The sequence below is a fragment of the Loxodonta africana genome, chromosome X (genome assembly GCF_030014295.1).
Source record: "Loxodonta africana isolate mLoxAfr1 chromosome X, mLoxAfr1.hap2, whole genome shotgun sequence".
NCBI classification, from domain to species: domain Eukaryota; kingdom Metazoa; phylum Chordata; class Mammalia; order Proboscidea; family Elephantidae; genus Loxodonta; species Loxodonta africana.
The window spans coordinates 82,073,308-82,096,092 of record NC_087369.1 but is presented as its reverse complement, the minus strand read 5'-3'; the positions used below and the strand labels follow the sequence as shown (position 1 = coordinate 82,096,092).

Sequence of the window (22,785 nt, the reverse complement as noted above, 5' to 3'; positions counted from 1 at the left end):
ACCAATATCCTTTGCCAAATTTTCCATCACCAGAAACAGAAATTCAGTGCTTCCTAAGCAATGACTGCCACAAGGTAATGATTTTTTTTTTTTAAGTGCATGATAGTGGTTACCTCTGGGAGAAAGGCAGAGTGGTGGGGTAGTGAGAAGCATGCAGAAAGCTTCAATGGTTCTGGTAATGTTCTATTTCTTAAGGTGGATGGCGGGTTCTCAGGTATTTGTTTTAGTATTATGCTTCATAGCTTACATATGAAGTATTTGGGATGTATAAGTTACATACAAAATATAACTCACATATATTAAGAATTCTGTATGTACCAATTACATCTTTTTTTTTTTTTAATGAGGAACAGAGAAAATTCTCTCCAGAGACTTTCAGGCTACGACCTGCAGAAGAGGTGAAGAAGCTGCATCCCTTCACAGCAGCAGTAGTGTTGCCTTTGAAGGCACAGTTCTCCCTGGTTTATCCATCCTGAGGGCCATGGAGCCAATGGTAGACTACAAATGGCAGTGTGGCTCTTCCCCAGCTAGGTCAGGAGTACCAGAATAAGCGCTCCCTCTCATATTATCAAGGGTGTGCTCAATCACTGAGCCTGCCAGCGTTGTCATGGGATAGCAATTGAAATAAGCCAGGACAAGAATGTATAGACTCGGCCACAGTGGGTACATTTGGGGTATCTGAAGGTGGGGTGGGGGCTTGGAGGGTAGACAGAAAACACTGGACAAATAGAAGAGAGAACGAGTTTCTTTCTAATGGCGTCTCCCACTTGCTCATATGACCCTGAGCAATTTATTTCCCTTCTCCGGGCTCAAATTCCTCCTTGGTTCTCTTCAGAGTTTAACTAGAATGCACTTCAAAGTGGCTTCCAGCCTGAATGCCGAGGATTCCTATTCTAATTCCACTTGAGGGAAAAACAGTTTGCATATTTACACTCCTAGACTCCAGGTTGGCAAATAATTAAGCTCCTCTCTATTGATCAAGCTGTTGATAGTACTGCTGAGTTGGCTCTCTGGAAGTGTGGAAAAACAAACCCACGTGCATCTACAAATGGCTGTTCTTAAGTAAGAAACTTCCATTTACACAACTAGCCTTAAAATATAAATGGAAGTATAAGAAAAAATGTCCTTCAAGCCTGTGCAGCCTGTCCTCCCACCTCCAGATTGCCCTTGGTTGCAATGATTCCTATCTCTTTGTACACAGCCCTCCTTATGTGCCCTTCCCCATGCACACTTTTTTGGTGTGAGAGGGGGAGCTTTCTTAGTAAAAATTTTCTCCACATAACTCCCTTACTTCTACACTTTTTTCCTTTATAACACCTACTATTAGCTACCAGAAGAGACTCCTGTGAGTGAAATGAGTTTTGTCATTTGGGGGATGGACTAAGTTAAATAAAAGGTACAGCTGTCTATACAACTGACTAGAATGAAGGAAGGGCTAGAGAGCATTTGCGCCAGCTGCTTCTCACTTTTTTTCCTTCCCAATTTTTATCTCCCTTCCACCTCTCTGGCTAGGGGTCTGAGCTGTAGAAATGCTCAGGGTTTCAAGCGGTGAGCTGGGGCTAAGGTAATCCAACTTCTTCATATTGTAACTTCCCCTGGACAAAAGATATTTAAATCTTCAGTTTAGAACTTGAAAGGAAATCCAAAAGGTATGAAGCACTTTTTTAGCACTTGCAAATAATCACCCTGTCCGTCTTCTAAATCTCCTAGCCTTGTTTAAAACAAGCTTTTTTTCCCCGCTCTTAGCACTTTTTTTCCCCTTGAACTGTAGTTGTTGTTGTTGTTTTATTTTTCTTAGCAGCACTTTGGAGGGACTGCTTTTCTAAAGGAAAAAAGAGACTCTGGGTGAGTCACTGTTCTTCAGTCAGTGCTGGTGAGAATCTCAAAGATTAACAAAAGATTGCCAAGGGTGGCTGCAGTCCAGTACCTAAATGCTCGCATAATTTGCCCCCCTGTTCATTTTAGGGTGAAAATCATCAGGGACAAGAAGAGAAGGGGGATTTATGTGAATAAATAAGATACTGTCTTAGAGCCAAAGCAACATTCAGATTCTCAGCTGGCAGAGGAATTCTTGAGCCTGATCTGTAGTGAAAGCATGAACAAACTGCTACATGGAATGCAAAGAGAACCCTGGGCTTAAGCTCTGTTCCATTCAGTCTGCAGAGGAGTTTCAGAGCCCTACTATTCCTGGAAGGCGAAGTGCTTAGCCACACGCTGCCCCACCCCCAGCGTGAGAAATTCAGGGCCTCCATGACTGTGCCAGCACCCTGGCTCTTATTTCCGTAGGCCAGTTGCTTTGGTGAAATAGGAGTGTACACTGCCTGTCCCTGAAAGGGTGACTCTGAAAGCTATTTGTAAACTGTAAAGTACTAGTGGATATCAGGTGGCCCTGTCACTCACCCATTTCTGTTGTATACTGCACTCCATCAGTTGTCTTTTCTTATTATTGGACAAAAACCACAGAATCTTGTGGTGAGAGGTCAGGTCCTGCATATAATCAATCATGCACAAGTCCCAAGGCATAAAAGCATAAATTGGCCTTAATTCTGGATTTCTCTGTCTACACATGGAGAGCATTTGCCACTCATTGACCTCACAAAGATGTCATAGAATGGTCAAGAAATGACCCTAAGAAAGCTCTTGGTGGAGAGGTTAGCTTTAAAGCTTTTCGAAAGAAAAACTCTCATTTTCAAAATGCTGTTATTATTTCTGCGCTGAGGTAGAAGCCCCTGTGTTTATATAGCCTTTGACTCTGATGTCAAATATCTGATGATCCCTCACAACTCTGCCCTGAAGTAAGACAAAGGCAGTCATGATATAGTCGCTGTATACAGTGATGAGGCTCTGCCCAGAGGGACTCAATGATGAGATCATAGAGCCAAGCCCGCGTCCACCTGGGGCAGCCTTGGGCTGCGTTAAAGGGCTTCCGTTTCTGGCTAGCACTCACTCGGGCTCTACATTTAGAAAACAAAAGAACTTGAAACTTGTGACAGAATTAAAGACAAAAACAAGAACTTTACCATTCCATTCATCCATCTGCCCATTGTTTACTCTGAGTGTGTACTTAACAGCACTTCCGTAACAAAGTAATCCCTACGAAGAAATGTAGATGGCTCTAATACCAGGATAGGGGAGAAAGGAACGTTGCATTTCTTTTCTCCCCATTCTCCTTTTCCCAGACCCTATCTAGGTGACAGGTGCCAAAAAGGAAGAAATGTTAACAAATGTTAGTTTCCAGCCCCAAAGAAGCTGTCACAAAAGGGAGACAGAACCAGGCAGCCCATAAAATCCTTCAACTCAGGGATATAGTGAGACCTATCTAATTACACAAGATTAGAAACGGTTTAACTCGTTGAGAATGTGCTACATGTGAAATGAAATAAAATGACATCTCTAGCACCCTGTAACAATACTGTATTGGGAGGAAAGCACAAAGGGTTTGTTCACGCTATCAGTAACGTGAGTCTTTCTCATCCAACACTTCAGACACATCTGGTTTTAATGTGGTGGTCTAAGTGAAGAAAACTTCTCACTCACTGTTCTGGCCTTCCTTTTCTTTCTTCCTTGTACGACTCGTTTGCGTTGGCATTGTCCTTCTCTGTCATCCCTCCCCAGGCTAACGGAGGTAGAAGAATATCATGCTGAGGAGCTTTGCTTATCTCTGGGTTCTTGGTTCTTTTACTGTTTAAATAGCACTAGCAGTGATTCGAAAAGCAAGACTATTCTTTGTTTCAGCTAAGTCAACAGATTTTAGCTTTGTACTTCTAATTTATTAAACTCCTAACACTGAATTAGAACTCCCTAAGTAATCAATGAGTCACAAAACACAATTAGGGAAAGATAATCTCAATTGCTCTTAACTAGAATGCTCAGGGAATCTGGTGTCTGCCTAGCTGGTGTCTGTCTGCCTAACTGCCTGATGTTGGGGTAATTGACCATTGCGTGCCTGTGTTGGCAAAAAAAAAAAAAAAGTCTTTGGTGATTATATCCTGAAGGTCTACAAGATAGGTGTAGTTTCCATGAACGTAGACCTTTTAAACTACAAAACTGCAAAATGAGATTCATTCTACACATCTCTTTTTAGAACAGTAAAAGGGTTTTACTCCCCCACACCCAGAGAAAAGAGAGTAGGATTTTGAAAATGGCTGTGATTAAAAGCCAAAGTTTGGATTTTTCTTTTTTTTCTTTTTTGGTACTTTGATATTTTAAAAATCTTAATAATGTTTATTCATTTTGTTACCTTTTTGGATTTGTGCCTCACTGGGCTTTTTGCAAACAGCAAAATGTATAACTCTGAACTGGTAGAGATTGTCTCCTCTGATTACAGAGTACAATTTAAATTGTGCTCAATCTTGACTCTTTTTGGGACCTTTTTCTGTGTTCTGAATTCTCTCTGGACTGCAGATTGTGGTTGAAAGTAAAAGGGACATGAACAATCTATAGGGCCTCTGAAAGATGTAGTCCTTCGAGGTGACTTCTGATGTATTTTTCCTCTGTCCAAAAGCAATTCAACAGGGAACTTATGTACAGAGCAAATGCCTCAACCCCAAGAAATGACTAATAATAAGACATTTCATACCCTCCAACAGGCCAGTGGGGTGATGGTTTTGAGCAAGTGTGCTATTCAATGCCCAGAACATCACATGGATGTCTGTCTGTGTAGGGCTTGATGCCTGCTGTTGTGGTACCATTAAGGGGCTGGCAAAAATTGCTATCTATGGCCTTGACCTAAGAAGCACCATTTTTACTATATTCGAAGTCAGGAAATCTTCATTAAGCACATATTATGTGTAAAGCCTTGTTAGATTTCTGTAAGTTCTCTGAGATGTATTATTAGATTTATTTTTCATAGTGCCCACGCAATTTCAGCAGTCACTTACCGACTATTGCTATATACGAGGCATTGTGCCGGGGATGCTAAGATGAATCATAGGTGCTCCCTGCCTTCTGGAACTCAGAGTATCATGTGAGAAAAAAATAATTACATTGGAGTTTGAGTATAGGTCCTTAGAAAGAGCTTTATGAGTGTACAGAAGGGAGTGATTGATTCTCTCAGGAGGTATCAGAAAGGTTTCACAGAGGAGATGGTATTTAAGCTTTATCTTAAAGGATGGGTAAGATTTCAACAGGCAGACAGGAGAGGGGGAAGACAATCCCAAGCAGAGGGAACAGCATATGCAAAAGCTCATTAGAGCATATCGGAAAGTCGTTTTTCACTGTCACTTGAGAAGGCAAATACAAACTGTACTAATGTTGACTTTCAATTTTTTTCTCATGATTACATTCCCATTTTAAATACTGGACATGATACTTTAAGGCAATGAGAAGACCTGATAGATTTGAAAGTTCGCCCTTATTAACCTGTGATGCTTATCTAGTGTCTTACACATAGCAGGACCTCAATAAGTGCTTGCTGAATGATAAGTCCCATATGTCTTTCCATATATAAATTATTACTTTATCAGGGATCAGCTTACAAAGCAAAACTTCTGCCTGTGAGCCAGGAATGAGTGTTCAGAGTTCTGCTCCTTGTCATCCCCAGCCTCCTCTACTCTTGAGAAGTCTGACTCGGCCACTGGGCCTTAACTGTGCTTAAGAGAAACAGGGGAAACTGGCCTTGCTTCGAGTCCTCCATGTAACTGAAATTTTTACAAAGTGCCATTTGAACAGGACAGTCCTCTTGCTGACGACATAGGGGTTGGTGTTCTGGGAACTTTGGTGATACTAGCTAATATGGATACGTATATTTCATATTTTAAATCTGATCATAGAGCCTAAACATGATTGCTCACTTTATATGGCAATAATAAAGATACGAGTTGCCTGCCTTCAACAGCCTTTGCGGTGTAATGTGGTACTGCCCTTTTTTTTTTTTTTTTTAAGAAAGAGAAGATAAATTTTTATTATTTTGATTAATTATGCAGTAACCTTTAGAGTAGGAATAAAATTTTGCCTTGAAATATCACCAGGGAATAGATGGCAGAGAACATAGTTAGACATAAACCATTTGCAAATTATATGCAAGCACACTTGTAACCCTTTTATTGGGTGTCTGGATCCAGTCTTTGGGAGAATTACCATCAGGGAATCTTATTTCATTATAAATCTAAAACTTATCAAAAACACACTTCTTCAGTTCCAAACCTTAGTAGCTACGTGACTGGCTCTCACAGATCTCATCTCTATAGAGAAGCCTTTCTAGTGACCACAATACTACGTTATAGAATGTAATGTCTTTCAGCCCTGAGCTCCACTGGGGAAATTCAATCCACAAACAGTCACTGTCTCCTTGAGCCAGTGTCTCCTTGAGCCTGCTGTGCTAGGCTCTAAGAATACAGATGTAAATTAGCTACATTCCTGCCTCCCATGGCACCCTCTAGTGCAGTGGTTCATATTCTCTTCTGGGTCCTGGGCTCTTTTGAAAATCTGATTCAGACTGTGCTTACATTACTTAAATACTAGAGTAGCCGCTTCCTGTTTACCCAAAGAAGGGCAAGAACTTTTGTCCCTGATAAATGAATTCTTGTTAAATTCAGTGTAGGAGGTTATTCTTTCTAGACGTTCAGCGTTGTTCTCTTTTGGAACCCTTGGCATGATAGAAAGAACAGTTTGGGCTTCTGATAGTCTTACTAGTAGTATGGCTTTGGGCAACATACTCAGTCTCTCAGAAGGTCAGTTTCCTCATCCCTAAAATGATGGTCTTCATACCTACTTTGCAAGATGGATACGCAGATCAAATCACTCAATGTTCACAGAGCATCTAACACAAGGCCAGTACTCCGGTCGGTGTTAGTGAGACGGCTAGATTTTGAACCCAGATCTTCCTGACTCAAAAATCTAGCCTCCCTGCTTCCTCACAAAGGCTCTCAGAACACTGGATTATATGTAAGCCTCACCCAAACGTCACAGGGGAGGGAAGAAACAACCTAGCTGAAGAAACAAATGGATAGAGAGGGAGAAATACACTAAGTTTAGAAACACCAACTCCAAAGCCTCAGTAGACTTTCCTAGCTCTGACCGCTCAGCATGTTTCCCTGTGCAATTACATTCATTCTTGCTACATTTGGCGACTACCACTGTGTGCCCAACTTGGTTGTAGGTGCTTCTGGTGATTTAAAAGACATGATCCATGGCTTCTAGGAATGTATAATCTAATAGTCAGAAGCTGCACCCAACAAAAAGGGAAAACCACACAAGACAGTGTATAAATAACAAATAATGTAGGCAAAGCTAAGTAAGTGCTGTGACCTCAAGGGTGAACTTCTCTTTACTTAATTAAACGTTTTACTATTTCTAACATGACTAAGATTTTAAAATCCTAATGCGTAGTGTAATCATTAAGGCTTTTTTTAGACAAAAATTGTAAATTATATTCTAGTCACCATAATGCCACTGCTGTAGTTAATATCCACATCAGCTTTTTTATTACTGTGGTAAAAATATATATAACAAAACATTTGCCAATTCAACAATTTTTACGTGTATAATTCAGTGACATTGATTACATTCATCATGTTGTACAACCATTGTTGTTGTTCATTGCCTTCGAGTAGAGTTGATTTTGACTCATGGCAACCCATGTGTGCAGAGTAGAAGAACTGTGCTCCATAGGGTTTTAAAGTCTGTGACCTTTTGGAAGCAGACTGCTGGGCCCGTCTTCTAAGGCACCTTTAGGTGGATTCGAACTGCCAACCTTTTGTCTAGTAGTTGAGTGCTTAACTGTTTACGTCACCCAGGGACCCCTATATGCAACCATTACCACTATCCTTTTCCAAATTATTCCACTACCATTAACAGAAACTCAGGGCCTCTAAGCAATAATGCTTCCTCTCCCCCTCCCTCCTGCCCTTGGTAACCACTAATAAACTTTGATCTCTATACACTTGCCTATTCTAGATATATAAATGGGATCATACAATACTTGTCCTTTTGTGAATGACATTTCACTCAGCATTACATTTTCAAGGCTCATCCATGTTGTAGTATGTATCAGGACTTCATTTCCCTTTATGGCTGAGTAATACTCCGTTGTATGTAGGTACCACATTTTGTTTATCCATTCGTCCGCTGCTGGGTGCTTGGGTTGTTTCCACCTTTTAGGTATTGTGAGTAGTGCTGTTGTGAACATTGGTGCACGAGTTTCTGTTTGTGTTCCTGCTTTCAAGTCTTTGGGGTATATACTGAGGATTGGGATTGCTGGGTCATAGGGTAATTTTATGTTTAACTTTTTGAGGAACCGTCAACCTGTTTTCCACAGCAGCTGTACCATTCTGCTTTTCCACCAGCAATGGATGAGGGTTCCAGTTTCCCCACATCCTCATCAACACCTGTTATTTTCCTCTTATTTTATTTTATTGCATTTTAGGTGAAAGTTTACAGCGCAAATTAGTTTTTCATTCAAAAATTTATACATGACTTTTTTTCCCAGCATTTGTTACAACCCCCACAACGTGTCAATACTGTCCCCCTTTCCCTTTCCACCCCAGGTTCTCTGTGTCCATTCGTCCAGTTTTCCTGTCCCTTCCTGCCTTCTCGTCTCTGCTTTTGGGCAGCTGTTGCCCATTTGGTCCGGTATACTTGACTGAACTAAGAAGCATGTTCCTCACCTGTGTTATCATTTGTTGTATAGGCCTGTCTGATCTTTGGCTGAAAGGTGGACTTCAGGAGTGGCTTCAGTTCTGAGTTAGCAGGGTGTCCGGGGGCCATAATCTCAAGGGTTCCTCCAGCCTTTATGAGGCCAGTAAGTCTGTTTTTTTTGTGTGTGTGAATTTGAATTTTGTTCTACCTTTTTCTTCCGCTGTGTCCTGGACCCTCTATTGTGATCCCTGTCATTGTAGTCAGTGGTGGTAGCAGGGCACCATCTAGTTCTCCTGGGCTCGGGCTTGTGGAGGCTGTGGTTCATGTGGTCCATTAGTCCTTTGGACTAATATTTTCCTTGTGTCTTTGGTTTTCTTCATTCTCCTTTGATCGGAATGTGATGGAACCAATAGATGTATCTTAGATGGCTGCTCACAAGCTTTTAAGACCCCAGATGCTACTCACCAAATCCTTTTTTTTTTTAATCATATCCGTTCTAGTGGGGGTGAGGTACTGTCTCATTGTGGTTTTGATTTGCATCTCCCTAATGGAGCCCTGGTGGTGAAGTGGTTAAGAACTCAGGCTGCTAACCAAAGGGTCAGCACTTCGAATCCACCAGCAGCTCCTTGGAAACCCTATGGGGCAGTTCTACTCTGTCCTACAGGGTCTCTGTGAGTCAGAATTGACAAGACCGCACGCAACAACAATTGACTAATGAAACTGAGTATCCTTCCATGTATTTGTTGGCCATTTGTATACCCTCTCTGGTAAAATGGCTATTCAAATCCTTTGCCATTTTTTGATTGAGTTGTTTGTCCTACATCAGCTCTTGCCTGGACCATTGGAATAGTCTCATTCACTTATTCATTTGTTCAAGAAATAATGTGTGCTGAGACTGTGCCACACACTCAGGAGTCCAGTAGTAAAGAAGGTACACATGAATCCTGGCCTTAAGTGCTTAGATTTTAGCAGGAGGGGCAACATTAAACAATTTAATTACCAAATTGTATATTTAAATACAATTGTGGTGAGTGCTACCGAGTAGAAGTAGAGGAAGTCACAAGAGCACACAACAAGGAAAGGGGTCCTAAGCCAGGGAAGCACAGGGGGAGACTTCAATGAGGAAATTAAAGCTGAGCTCTGAAGGCTGAGGGGAGGCAACTCCTCTGAGAGCCGGGAAGAAGAGCCTTCCTAGCAGAGGAAAGGCCCTGTGTGATGGCCTCGGGAAGAATAGAGCAGCGCTCCTTGGAGGAATCAAGGAGAGACAGTAAGTCTGGAGCTGGGAAATCCAGGGACAGGACCTGAGGTTGGAGAGATAGGCGGGGGCCAATTATTGTAGGACCTTGTAGGCCATAGCGAGAACTTAGAATTCTGAGCACCAAGTACAATGGGCAGCTATTAAAAGGTTTCAAGCAAGGGAAAATTGAAATCAGATAGGTGTGTGTGTGTGTGTGTGTGTGTTTAATCACTCTGGCATTTGTGTAGACAAAGAATTAGATAGGGGCTCCAGTGGAACTAGAGAGACCAGTTAGGAGGCTGTTGTGATAGTCTAGATTCTAAACACAATTTAGAGGAAGAACCAACGAGGCTTGTTGATGGAAAGATTTAGGGGGTGAAAGAGAGGGAGCGTCAAATAGGACTCCAGCGTTCTTTCTTAGGCAGCTGAATGGATGGTTGGTCAATATAGGGAACACTGGACGAGGAGCAGGTGTGCAGTGGGGATGAGAGGATCAGTTCAGCTCAACTTGTCTCTGGCCTTTCAGTTTTTTCCATTCATAATCCATTCTCCATATCAGTTATTTTTAACAATTCAACTTTAATCACGTTTTCCCCCCCGCTTTAAACATACATACACACACACACACACACATAACCTCCCAGAGTTTACAGGTCCAAAATTCTTAGCAGCCATGCCTTTGACCAAGATATTCCTTTTACCAGGAATCTCCTTCCTCCCACCTGTCTGCCTGATGAAATCCTACTCTTCTTTCAAGCTTCGACTCCCATGTTATCTGTCTGTGAAGTCCTCCCTGGCCACCCCTCCCCTCCATAGTTAATCACACCTTTCTCTGAGATCCCACAGTACCTGACACATACAATTATCTGAGAATGTATCCTATTGCATTGTAATTTGTTTACTTATCTGTCTCTCCAACTAAACTAAAGGCAAGAGCAAAAACTGTCTTGATTCTTCTTTCCATCCCCAATATCTACCACCGTACCTGGGAACAAGTAGTTACTCAGAAATAATGATAATAACAAACATAGAGTGACTACTATGTGTCAAACGCCGTTCTAAGTGTTTTAGATGCATTTATTTATCTGCATCCTCACAACAACTCTATCATTATCCCCATTCCACAGGTGGCTTGCCCAAGTTGACAGAGTTAATAAATGGCAAAGCCAGGATTCAGATCCAGGCAGGCTGGCTCTGGAATCTGACCTCTTCACCATTGTACTACACAGCCTCTCAGCATTGTTTCCCAGAGGCTTGGCTCTTGCCTTTCAGACTCTTTTTCCAGAACGGCAATCATCATCTCCTCCCACCTCACTGTATCTGCCTGTTATTTACCTGGAGCCTGAGAGCCGCTTTGATGATTTCACCAGGGAGTGAGGGAATTACTCTACAAAACCCAGAGGCTACAGCAGGAAGAGAGCTACAGAAACACCCCTACCCTCCTCCATCCTTCTCTTTTCTCCTACTACCCCACTCCTCAAGCACCGGATATCTGCTTCTTTCTACAGGGGGAGCAGCAGCCTTAGAAGAAAGTCAAACGGTTCCTCTCTGTCCTCCCAGTCCCGCTCTTCCATTCTACCTGGCTGCCAGCTCCTCCCCCACCCCCACCCCCACCCCTAACCTTTTGTAGCCTAGAAACTAGGCTTAGCTAACTCTTGTGAACTCCAGCTCACACATAGCCTCAAATTGAATGTGTGCCCTGTAATGCCCCTCACCGAGTCTGTTTCATTTTGCTCTACCTATTTTTGGTTTGGTTTTTCAGGGGAGAGGAATATTTTGTTTTTGATTCCCTCGAGAGAGAGGTGACGTCTGTGCTCTTCTAGTCTGAGACAGCTAGCTCTCCTCCAGTGTAGATGCCTCACCTCCCCCACCTCTAGGAAAGAGAAGAAAGAAGATGTAGCAGTCTGGGTAACAACTGCACCCGTTGTGTTCATTTCCGCACTTTGCATTTAGGGATTCGGTTTTTGTGCTGTTCGTTTAGATTTTGAGAATTTTTAGACGGGTAGAGGCTGTACAGGGTAAAAACATGGTTCCTGGAGCCAGATGCACCCAGGTTTGGATTCCAGCTCCACCACTTACTAGCTATGTGACCCAGGCAAGTTATTTAAGTGCTCTGTGCCTCAGTTTCCTCATCTGTAAAATGGAGCTAATGTAGTACCTACCTCATAGGGTGGTTGTAAGTATTTAATGAATCATCCCATGTGAAACACTCAGAACTGTCCCTGTCACACAGCAAGTGCTCAGTAAACATTAGCTGTTGTTATTTTTAAAATATAGTTTAGTCGCAAAGAAGAATATAAAAAATACATATTCCCACAACTCAGAATTGAAGTTTGTTAAAATGTTGTCTTAGCTTCAAGTCTTCTTTAAAAAATAAATTGCTACTGATAAAGTGAATATTCTGTGACTGTCACCCCAAGGCATATTCCTCTCCCAGCTTTCCAAAGGCATCTGCTGTCATGAATTTGATTTGTATCTGTCCAGTATATTGTGTGTGTGTGTGTACACAGGATCATAAGTGAGATTTAGAAATCTGAGGATGAGTGGTTTTTTTTTTTAATTTACACAAATGGTGTCATAGGTACAGATCATTTGGTAACCTGCTCTTTTCATTCAATGTTGTTTTTGATATCTCCTTTTTTTTGTATATAATCTAGTTCAGTTCTTTCAAGTGTAAGCTAGGATTTGAACCCAGGTCTTCCTGACTCCAAATATCAAATGGTATTTCACCATTCAACACACTGCCTGAAGAAATGAACAATTGAGTCCCTTTGTACCAGCTTTCCCCACACTAACAGCAGCAGACTATGTCTTCATTTACATTGAGACAAGGAAAAGGCCACCTCTATAAAGCGTGTAGATTCACAAAAGCAATTCCTTTTAAAGGAGGAAACCTCTAAGTATGTGCTGTCACCTTTCTGGTTGGGCTATTTTTGTTAAGTACACTTGCTTACAACATCTTGGGGAAACAGGAAGTTTGCATCCTTCCTTATTCTTTAAATATTTTGCTTTACTATTAGTATAAATTATCCAGTATACTTAACACTGTAGGTATTGAAACCTTCAGAGAAGCATATCATCTGTGAATTCCCGATTTTCGATAAAATTGCCATACAATTAACGCTAACATTGTAATAAACACATTTCAGTCTCAGATGATTCAGAAGACAATTCATTAATCCAGAGAGCCTCAGGGTCAATGTTAGGAACAGTGTCATCATAAGCTTTTAACAGAAAGGGCCAGCTTTACTCAGGCCGTATCCCTAATGCCTAGTTCATAGCAGATAAATGGACGGTAGGCTCTTCTCATCCTATAGCTTTCCTTTCTTGCGTGTCTTTCTTTTGCATCTTCTCATGTAAATTGAATGCAGAATAACAAAGCTATATGAAGATTGGGCTATATGAGCTTGATTTTGGGGGGGAGGGGAAATCATTTAATGACCCTCAATATTTTTTAAACTTTATTGTGATATAATTCTCATACCATTCAATTCACCCATTTAAAGTGTACAATTCAGTGATTTTTAGTATATTCACAAAATTGTGCAACTATTACCACTATCTAATTCCAGAACATTTTCATCCCTCTCAAAAGAAGCCCTGGGGCCATTAGCGGTCAGTCTCCATTCCCCGTCCTCCCCAACCCCTGGCAGCCACTAATCTACTGTCTTTCTATTTGTCTATTCTGTACATTTCATATAAACGGAATCATACAATGTGTGGGCTTTGATGACTGGCTTCTCCCACTTAGCATCATGCTTTTAATGCTCATCCACGTTGTAGCATGTATCAGTATTTCCTTTTCTTGTATGACTGTATAGAAGTTTTCTGAGCCTGTAATTTGTGATTTAGGTTATCACAGGGTTTCTACATTTGAAATAACTGAAGGAACTCATCTGAAACTGAAGAGAAGCCAGCATGAATACAACCCAGAATGCATGAGATTACAGCCATCCTCATCTTTGGCAGTGGCACAATTATGCTGAGCCAAAGATCTGTCTTAATAGGGTGACAGGCCCAAATTCTGTGTTGTGACCTCCTGCTGGCACTGGCCTAATCTGGGGAGGGCTCATGGGTGCTGGTATAATGGGATGAGGCAAGTGCCTCACTGCCTGCGTTTCTGGCTTGGGCAGAGTTTGGGTGCAATTTCTCGTCTTCAGACATCTGAGAAAAGTATGTCAGGGATCTCCTGGTTTCTTTTGTTCTCTTTGCCAGTAGGCAGAGTACACTGCACTGTGTAGACAGGTTAGACAGTTTATTGTAGGCTGATGAAAGCAGATTAAAAAACCATCAGCTTGGTGGGAAACTAGCTCAGAATCCAATCCAAATGTCAGATGAAATATTTGCACAGCCAGGAGATAAACCAAGGGAAACAGTGTGCCCTTTGTATGTGCCTCTGAGTGTAGAGGCACACACAGAGATGCTGACCATTTGTCAACCTCCAAGATTTATTCTGCTGCTTCTGGCAAGGGACAGCCTAATGATTTAATAGCTTGTCAACACCTACACACAGAAACAAGGACTGGCACTTCCTCATTTCTTATTTTCTTTGCTTTAAATAGGAATTCCTATTCTAAGTCACTGGAACCTGGAAATCAGACTGTCAGATTTCTCTTGACTTGAGTGCACAGTTCCTGAATCTGAGCATGATGAATGTTATAACTTTCCTGTTATACAAACACAGGGTTGCTACCCTTTCAGAAGAACCCATTGAGTTCATGTCCTAAAGCTTGAGTGTTTGCTTCATACCGTTGCTGTGAGCCAGTTTCAAATGGAGTGAAACTGTTTTATTTCTGTCCCTTGAACCTCTTGAGTTGAATGCCTGCTTGAGCAACCCAGTGCCTAGTTGTCACATTTACATTTGAGATGGAGAAGTTGTTTAGAGGATTTTAGTGAGGAAGAAGGCTGGATTTCTTGTGCAGTGTGTTATTCTCTGGCAATTGTAAACTGTGAGAAAGCAGGGACCATGTCTTCTTTCAGCTCAGCAACCCCCACTGTGCCAAGCACAGGGTCTGGCACACAGTCATCTTAGTTGATTGATTTCCAGACAATTCAATCATGATCTAGTGAATAGAATGGCAATCTAACCAGAGCATTGTATTTTATATAAGAATAATCCCAAAGAGAGGTAGTATGGTTAACCTGCGTAGAGCTGTGCTTCTCAAACTTTAATATGCATGTGAATCACTACAAAAAACCAAACCCAGCGCCCTCGGATTTCGACTCACAGTGACCGTACAGGACAGAGTAGAACTGCACCATAGAGTTTCCAAGGAGCGCCTGGCGGATTTGAACTGCTGACCCTTCATTAGCAGCCGCAGCACTTAACCGCTACACCACGCCACCACTAGGGCTTGTTAAATGCCGGTAAAACAAACAAAAAGCCCCAACCCCTTTGCCATGCAGTCGAATCCAACTCAGAGCAACCCTATAGGACAGAGTAGAACTGCCCCTTAGGGTTTCCAAGTAGCGGCTGGTGGATTCAAACCATCGACCTTTTGGTTAGCAACCAAGCTCTTTAACCACTGCACCACCAGGGCTCCAAAGGCAGATTAGGATTTAGTAAATCCAGGGAAGGACCTGAGACTGCTTTTCTTACAAGCTCCTAGGCAATGGACTTTGCCAGTCCAAGGACCACACTTTGAGTAACAGGGGTTTATAACTATGCTATTTAGCGCTTCAAATGTGGCTAGTCCAAATTGAGACTGCAGAGATTTTACAGATTTAGTACAAAAAAAAATAGAATGTAAAGGATCTCATTAATAATTTTTATATTGATTATATGTTGAAATAATATTTTGGATATATTGGGTAATATATTCTTAAAATAATTTCACCTCTTCCTTTTTACCTTTTTAATGTGGCTACTCAAAAAATTTTACATTACATATGTGCCTCACATTATATTTCTACTGAAACGCTATTCAATAGAAATATAATGTGAGCCACACAGATTTTTCTATAAAGGGCCAGATAGTAAATATTTTAGGTTTTGCAGGCCATATAGAGTCTGTCCCAACTTCTCATCTCTAACATTGCAGGATGAAAGCCACCATAAGCAATACATAAATTAATAGGTGCAGTTGTGTTCCAATAAAACTTCATTTGCAAAAATGTTGTTTTTAGGTGCCATAGAGTTGGTTCCAACTCATAGCGACCCTGCGCACCACAGAACGAAACACTGCCTGGTCCTGTGCCATGCTCACAACCGTTGTTATGCTTGAGCCCATTGTTGCAGCCACTGTGTCAACCCATCTCGTTGAGGGACTTCCTCTTTTCCACCGACCCTGTACTTCATCAACCATGATGTCCTTCTCCAGGGACTGATCCCTCCTGAAAACATGTCCAAAGTATGTAAGATGCTGTCTCGCTATCCTTGCTTCTAAGGAGCATTTTGGTTGTACTTCTTCCAAGACAGATTTGTTCATTCTTTTGGCAGTCCATGGTATATTCAATATTCTTCGCCAACACCACAATTCAAAGGTGTCAATTATTTTTCAGTCTTCCTTATTCATTGTCCAGCTTTAGCGTGCATATGATGTGATTGAAAATACCATGGCTTGGGTGAGGCGCACCTTAGTCTTCAAGGTGACATCTTTGCTTTTCAACACTTTAAACAGGTCCTTTGCAGCAGATTCGCCCCATGAAATGGGTCTTTTGATTTCTTGACTTCTGTTTCCATGGGTGTTGATCGTGGATCCAAGTAAAATGAAATTCTTGACAACTTCAGTCTTTTCTCAGTTCATTGGTCCAGTTGTGAGGATTTTTGTTTTCTTTATGTTGAGGTGTAATCCCTGCTGAAGGCTGTGGTCTTTGATCTTCATCAGCAATTGCTTCAAGTCCTCTTCACTTTCAGCAAGCAAGGTTGTGTCATCTGCGTAACGCAGGTTGTTAATGAGTCTTCCACCAGTCCTGATGCCACGTTCTTCTTTATATAGTCCAGCCTCTTGGATTATTTGCTCAGCATACAGATTGAATAAGTATGGTGAAAGGATACAACCCTGACGCACACCTTTCCTGGCTTTAAACCACTCAGTATCCCCTTGTTCTGTCCGAACAACTGCCTCTTGATATATGTACAAGTTCTTCATGAGCACAGTTAAACGTTGCAAAAATAGGCAGAGGCAACAGCCTTAAAAACCAAGAGCTCACAATCGTGGTGAAAAGTATCAGTTTGGCAGCCACCAGAGGGGGCAAACAGTTGGAGTGCCCAGAGAATTGTGATTATTTGACCTATATGGCTTCAATATCTGGATTTCTTTACTTGGCCTAACTCAGAGCTTGCTCAGGGTGAAAAACTTTTTTCTCTGGGGGCATTTGTCAAAAAAAATTAGAGGCAAATGATTAATTTCACAGCTATCTAAGGCAGTAGATAACAATTGGGGCAAACAATAGGCTAACCAAAAATCTTAGAAGGAAAAGCTAGGGAATTAAATGTTCATAGGGGAGTGACTTCATTCCTCCTGAGGTTCACCCTTTAGCCAATGATTAGACATGCCCATAAAACAAACTGAGACTAAAGGGGCACATCAGCCCAGGGGCAAGGACTAGAAGGCAGAAGGGGACAGGAAAGCTGGTAATAAGGAACCCAAGGTTGAGAAAGGGAGAGCGTTGACATGTCGTGGGGTTGGTAACCAATGTCATAATACAGTATGTGTACTGTTTAATGAGCAGCTAGCTTGTTCCGTAAGCCTTCATCTAAAGTACAATAATAAAATATAAAATAAAACGTCCATAGGGGCTTTGAAAAACTCAACATATTCCTGGGAATGAAAAAGACCATGCACCCAAACCAAACCAAACCCACTGCCGTCAAGTTGATTCCAACTCATAGTGACCCTATAGGACAGAGTAGAACTGCTCCATAGAGTTTCCAAGGAGCATGTGGTGGATTAAAACTGCTGACCTTTCGGTTAGCAGTTGTAGCACTTAACCACTACACCACCAGGGTTTCCAGGGCCATACACATGTACAGGGAAAGACCTGAGAGTGCCCTAAGCTCTCACCTCTGGCTGAATTTGAGACTGTGCAAGCACGAAGTGAAGGCTAAGAAAGAATTATCAACTGAATGTTCAACTGAATTATCAACTGGTTGAATCTTGAAGACACACCCCAACATACATGCAGAGCCCCTCAGCAAACACTAGGAGATGTACTGGCCCCAGGAATTAAGGAAATCTCTGTCCAATCATTAGCTGACCGTTAGCCTAACCAAATAGAGACTTCAATCGCCACACACAACAAAAAATACATACTTTACAAAACAAATTCAGAAAATTCACTAAACATACAAATACCGCCAGCAACAACAACAAACCCTGGGGAGAAGGAGAATCTTATTTCCCGAGTTGCCACGTTATATAATTTAAAATGTCCAGTTTCAACAAAAATTATCAGTCATGCAAAAAATAAGAAAGTATGGCCAATACATAGGAAAAATGCAACAGACATAAGCTGTCCCTGAGAATGTCCAGATATTGCACTAACTAGACAAATACTTTGGAGCCCCGGTGGTGTAGCAGTTAAGAGCTTACCAGCTAACCAAAAGGTCGGCAGTTGGAATCCACTGGTTGCTCCCTGGAAACCCTATGGGGCAGTTCTACTTTGTCCTGTAGGGTCACTCTGAGTCAGAACCGAATGAATGGCACCTAACAGCAACACAACAGAGACTTTAAATCAGCAATTTTAAATATGTTCAAAGAACTAAAGGAAAGCATGAAAACTATGGTTCACCAAATGAGGAATATCAATAAAGAGATAGAAAATTAAAAAAAAAAATCCTGGAGTTAAAAAGTATAATAATTGAAATGAAAAATTTACTAGAGTGGCTCAACAGAAGATTAGAGCAGGCAAAAGAAAGAATCAACAAATTTGAAGAAAAGTCAATTGGTATTATCCAGTCTGAAGAATGGAAATAAAAAATAATGAACAAAGCCTCAGAGAAATGTGTGACATCATTACTTCCACATAATGGAAGTCTCAGAAGGAGAGGAGAAAGAGATAGTGGCAGAAAGAATATTTGAAGAAATAATGGCAAAAAAAAAAACTTACCAAATTTGATTTAAAAAAATTAATCTACACATCCAAGAAGCTCAATGAACTCAAAATAGGATAAATTCAAAAAAGAGATACACACTGAGACACATCATAATTAAATTTTCAAAATACAAAGGGAGAATTTGAAATCAACAAGAGAAAAACAACTCATCACATACCAGGGATCCTCGATAATATTAACTGACTTCTGATCAGAAACCAGGGAAGCCAGAAGGCAGTGGGATGACATATTCAAAGTGCTGAAATAAAAGCAACAACAAAAAACTGTCAACCAAGAATTCAATATCCAGGAAAATTATTCTTCAAAAATGAAAGGGAAATTAAGACATTCCCAGATAACAAAAACTGAGAGAATATGTGGCTACAAGAAATGCTAAAGGGAATCCACCAGGCTAAAATGAAAGCACACTGACCAGTAACTCAAATCTATAGAAAGACAGAGCACCAGTAAGGGTAACTGCGTGTTGTTGTGTGTTGTCGAGTCCTTTCCAACTGACAGCGACTTTATATGTATTTTTGCTTGTAGCTCTTTTTTCCTCCTATATGCCTCAAAAGACTACTGCATAAAGCACTAATTATAAATGTTTTGATGAGTTCACAATGTATAAAGATGGAATTCGTATGGCAATAGCAGTATGGGGTGGAGGTGTTGAGGGAATGGAGCTTTATAGGAGCAAAGTGTTTGTATACTATTGAAGTTAAATTGGTATTAATCCAAATGAGATTGTTATGTTAAGATGTTAATTGTAAACCTCAGGGTTACCACTAAGAATATAATTTTAAAAATATGTATTAAAAGAAATGACAAAGGAATTAAAAAAGGTACAATAGAAAGTATTTATTTAACACCAAAGAGGGTATAATGAAGGAATAAAGGAACAAAAAAGGAGAATGAAGAACACCAAAGACACAAGGTAATTATGAGTCCAAGAGACAAAAGGGGCCACATAAACCAGAGACTACATCAGCCTGAGACCAGAAGAACTAGATGGTGCCTGGGTACAACCAGTGACTGCTCTCACAGGGAACACAACAGAGAACCCTTGAGAGAGCAGGAGAGCAGTGAGATGCAGACCCCAAATTCTTGTAAAAAGACCAGACTCAGTGGTCTGACTGAGACTAGAAGGACCCCAGAAGTTATGGTCCCCAGACCTTCTGTTAGCCCAAGACAGGAACCATTCCCAAAGCCAACTCTTCAGATAGGGGTTAGACTGGACTATGGGATAGAAAGTGGTGAAGAGTGAGCTTCTTGGATCAAGTAGATGCATGAGACTATGTAGGCAGCTCCTGTCTGGAGAGGAGATGAGAGGGCAGAGGGGGTCAGAAGCTGGCCGAATGGACACAAAAATAGAGAGTGGAGGGAAGGAGTGTGATGTCTCATTAGAGGGAGTGCAACTAGGAGTATATAGCAAGGTGTATATAGGTTTTTGTATGACAGCCTGACTTGGTTTGTAAACTTTCACTTAAAGCACAATAAAAATTAAAAAAAAAAAAAGACTGAAAGCTTCCCCCCTAAGATCAGGAACAAGACAAGAATGTCCACTCTTACCACTTCTATTCAACATTATACTCGAGATTCAAGCCACAGCAGTCAGACAAGAAAAATAAATAAAAGGCATAAAGATTGGAAAGGAAGAAGTAAAACTATCTCTATTAGTAGATGATATGATCCTATGTAAAAAATGCCCCCAAAGAATCCACACATACACACACACACACACACACACACACACAACTACTGGAGCTAACAAGTGAGTTCAGCAAGGGTTTGCAGGATAGAAGATCAATATACAAAAATCAATTGTATATCTATATAGTAGCAATTCCTATTAAAAGAACATCAAAAGGATAAAAAATTTAGGAATAAGTTTGACAAAATAATTGCAAGACTTGTACACTGAAAACTATAAAATATTTTTGAAAGAAATGAAGGAAGATGTACATAAATATACAGACATCTCATGTTTGTGGATTGGAAAACAATGTTATTAAGACGGCAGTGCTCCCCAAATTTATCTATAGATTCTATGTAATCCCTATCAAAATACTAATTTGAATTCTTTCAGGAAATGGCTCATGCAGTTGTAGAGTCCAGCAAGACTCAAGTTCGTGGGCCAGGCATCAGGGTGGAGGTGTCTCCTGACTCACGTAGCTGCAGGGCCTGACGAATCCAAGGTCAGCAGGTAAGATGGTAGGCTGCTGGCTCACAGGGTACATTGGCTGACAAATTCCAAGATTGGCAGGCACCAGGCTCAAGTACCAAGAACCAGAGGTCAGATGATGATGAGCCAGATGCAGAATTCAGAGGAAGCAAGCGAGCTTTGCCAGAACGTCCATATATATACCGGATCCAGGCCAAACCCCAAAGGAAACACCCCTTACAACTGATTGATCACATGAGATCACATCATGGAGGATAACTACATCGTTACAGAACTGCCAAATTGCATCATTACATAACTGCCAACTTGGCTCAGCCAAGTTTTCATACAACCTTAACCATCACACCATTCAGTGAAGAAAGAATAGTCTTGTCAACAAATGGTGCTAGAACAACTGGATATCCACATGCAGAAGAATGAAGTTGGAACCCTGTTCATACAATATACAAAAAGAAAAACACTCAAAATGCATCAAAGACCTAAATGTAAGAGCCAAAACTATAAAACTCTTAGAAGAAAACAGGTGTAAATCTCCATGACTTTGGATTAGTTTCTTCAATATGATACCAAAAACAAAGCTACAAAAGAAAAAATAGATAAATTGGACTCCATCAAAATTTAAAGCTTTTGTGGTTCAAAGAACATTATCAAGAAACTTGAAAGACAGCCCACAGAATGGTAGAAAATGTTTGCAAATCATTTATCCAGGGACTTGTATCCAGAATATTTAAAAAGAAAACTCTTACAACTCAATAATAAAAAGACAACCCAATTAAAATATGGACAAAGATCTTGAACAGGCATTTCTCAAAAGAAGATATACAAATGGACAATAAGCACATAAAAAGATGCTTAAAATCACTACTCATTTTTGACAGACAATATATACAGCTACAGTAATCAAAACAGCATGGTACTGGTATAACAATAGACATACAGACCAATGAAATAGAATTGAGAGCCCAGAAATAATCCCACACATCTACAGTCAACTGGTTTTTGACAAGGGTGCTAAGTCCATTCGATGGTGGAAAAAAGGGTCTCTTCAATAAATGGTGTTGGGAAAATTGGATTTCCACATGCAGAAAACGGAAATAGGATCCATGTCTCACACTATACACAAAAACAAATGCAAAGTTCATTGAGGACCTAAATGTGAAATCTAAAACCATAAATTCTTAGAAGAAAATGCAGAGGCAAGGCTGTTGGGCTTAGCTTTTAACAATGGATTATCTAATATAATAACAAAACCACAAACACCAAAAGACAAAATAAGTGGGATCTCATAAAAATTAAAAACTTTTGTTCATCAACAGCCTTTACTAAAAAAAGTGAAAAGACTGCTTACCAACCTTACTAAAAAAAAGTGAAAAAGCTACTGACTGGCAGAGTACCTCTGGAAACCATATATCCGATAAGAATCTAATTACCAAAATATATATGAAGCTTTACAACTTAACAACAGAGACAACCCAATCATAAAATGGGCAAAGGACTTGAATAGACATTTCACCAAAGAGGACATTCGAATGGCCACCAAACACATGAAAACATACAGAATGCCATTAGCCATCAGAAAGATGCAAATCAAAACCACAATGAGATACAATTTCACTCCCACTAGGATGGATGACTAAGACAAAGAAAGCAGAAAATAACAAATGTTGACGGGGATGTGGGGAAATGGGAATACTTATCCATTGCTGACGGGAATGCAGAATGGTACAACTGCTGTGGAAAACAGTGTGGCAG

At 40.7% G+C, this 22,785-nt stretch overlaps 1 protein-coding gene across 6 annotated transcripts in view; it reads left to right on the top strand.

Annotated features, from left to right (window-relative positions):
* Nucleotides 1-22,785, top strand: part of HDAC8 (histone deacetylase 8) — a 307,901-nt gene that overhangs the window by 228,552 nt on the left and 56,564 nt on the right. The window contains exon 10 of one of the 6 annotated variants that reach the window (XM_064278561.1): nt 15,941-16,414. The exons of the other annotated variants lie outside the window; for them this stretch is intronic. Within the exon in view, the coding sequence (XP_064134631.1) occupies nt 15,941-15,949 (9 nt within the window). The 3' untranslated portion in view covers nt 15,950-16,414. Of the gene's footprint in view, nt 1-15,940; nt 16,415-22,785 lie in introns of those variants that run through there. 6 annotated transcript variants of the gene reach the window in all.